This window comes from Perkinsus marinus (assembly GCF_000006405.1).
Source record: "Perkinsus marinus ATCC 50983 genomic scaffold scf_1104296964716, whole genome shotgun sequence".
Taxonomy (NCBI): Eukaryota; Perkinsozoa; order Perkinsida; family Perkinsidae; genus Perkinsus; species Perkinsus marinus.
The window spans coordinates 1-1,101 of record NW_003204608.1 but is presented as its reverse complement, the minus strand read 5'-3'; the positions used below and the strand labels follow the sequence as shown (position 1 = coordinate 1,101).

The window sequence follows — 1,101 nt, the reverse complement described above, 5'->3', positions numbered from 1 at the left end:
AGTATGGCGGCCGTCGCTTCAGTGGTCGATGGTCTGGGGATCTCGCATTGTAAGTTGGGGGAAGTGTGGTAACACGTGTTGGTGACAATTGTGGAAATCCTGAGGGAATTTTTGTTGGTTTCTGTACGAGAATTCGTATAGGAAAATCTCAGGGTCAACCGAGTGAAACGAACATATATTGCAACACTGGTCACGGGTGTAGCCTACCGCTCCCTCTCCAACTTTCGGGTCAGCAGTTCCACCACAGGTACCGCAGTAAGAGTAAACCAGCAGGATCACTTACAGTATCGATTACTATGCTGCCTGAAGTATCGCCACCGATGATGGTAACTACCGACCAAACCGGTTCGCGTATAATCGTTCATCTTAGGGTGGTGCTCCTCCAGTAGTGACAGCGACGGTTATGGGTACCGCTCCTCCGCCTCCACCCATGATGATGCAACAGCAGCCGGTAAGACACGGTGTGTTGTTGTGAGCTTCTGATGTGCTGGTCATAGGTTCCGGGTACTATGATCGCTCCTGGAGCCCCACCAGCACCGTATGGAGGAGGATATGGGGTGAGTGGTCGAGATTAATCTGTGTGCATGTGTGTACTATTATTAAGGCTTATATAAGTGGTCGCTAAGCGTTGATAATGGTGTGGTATGAATCAGATGATATATTCCATCAATTTGGACACTTTATCTCCTCCGAATACTTCCCCAGATATTAGAATCAGTTGTGTAATAGTATGTAGTCATGAACTAAGCTATCCGTCGGATGCCGCTATTCGTGCGATGGATGGTATGACATCTTTTATTGTTAGGCGCCCGCCCCTCCACCTTATCAACAACCCGCGCCCTATGGGTATCAGGCCCAACAGGGCTATACTGCGGGCGGAGCAGTTCCTATGGCAGCAGGACCATATGGTGGTCAGCAGTACCAGCAGCAGATGTACGGGAATCAGCCAGTCGGTGCTCCTATGGTAGGATAATGTTCTTGTGATGTTTGTTGTGTATGCGTTGGTTTATAGTATCACGACCACGACAAGAAAAAGAAGAAGAAGGATAAAAAGCATAAGAAGGATAAGAAGCATAAGAGGAGCGGTTATAGTAGTAGCAG

At 48.2% G+C, this 1,101-nt stretch overlaps 1 protein-coding gene across 1 annotated transcript; it reads left to right on the top strand.

Annotated features, from left to right (window-relative positions):
* Positions 1–370: 370 nt before the first annotated feature.
* Pmar_PMAR024314 (Acidic proline-rich protein PRP25 precursor, putative) lies at positions 371–964 on the top strand (the record flags this gene model as incomplete). The annotated part of the gene is made up of 3 exons (XM_002769871.1): positions 371–451; positions 498–557; positions 806–964. Coding segments are annotated over 3 exons (300 nt in total), but the record flags the coding sequence as incomplete, so codon positions are not given.
* Between the last annotated feature and the right edge of the window lie 137 nt (positions 965–1,101).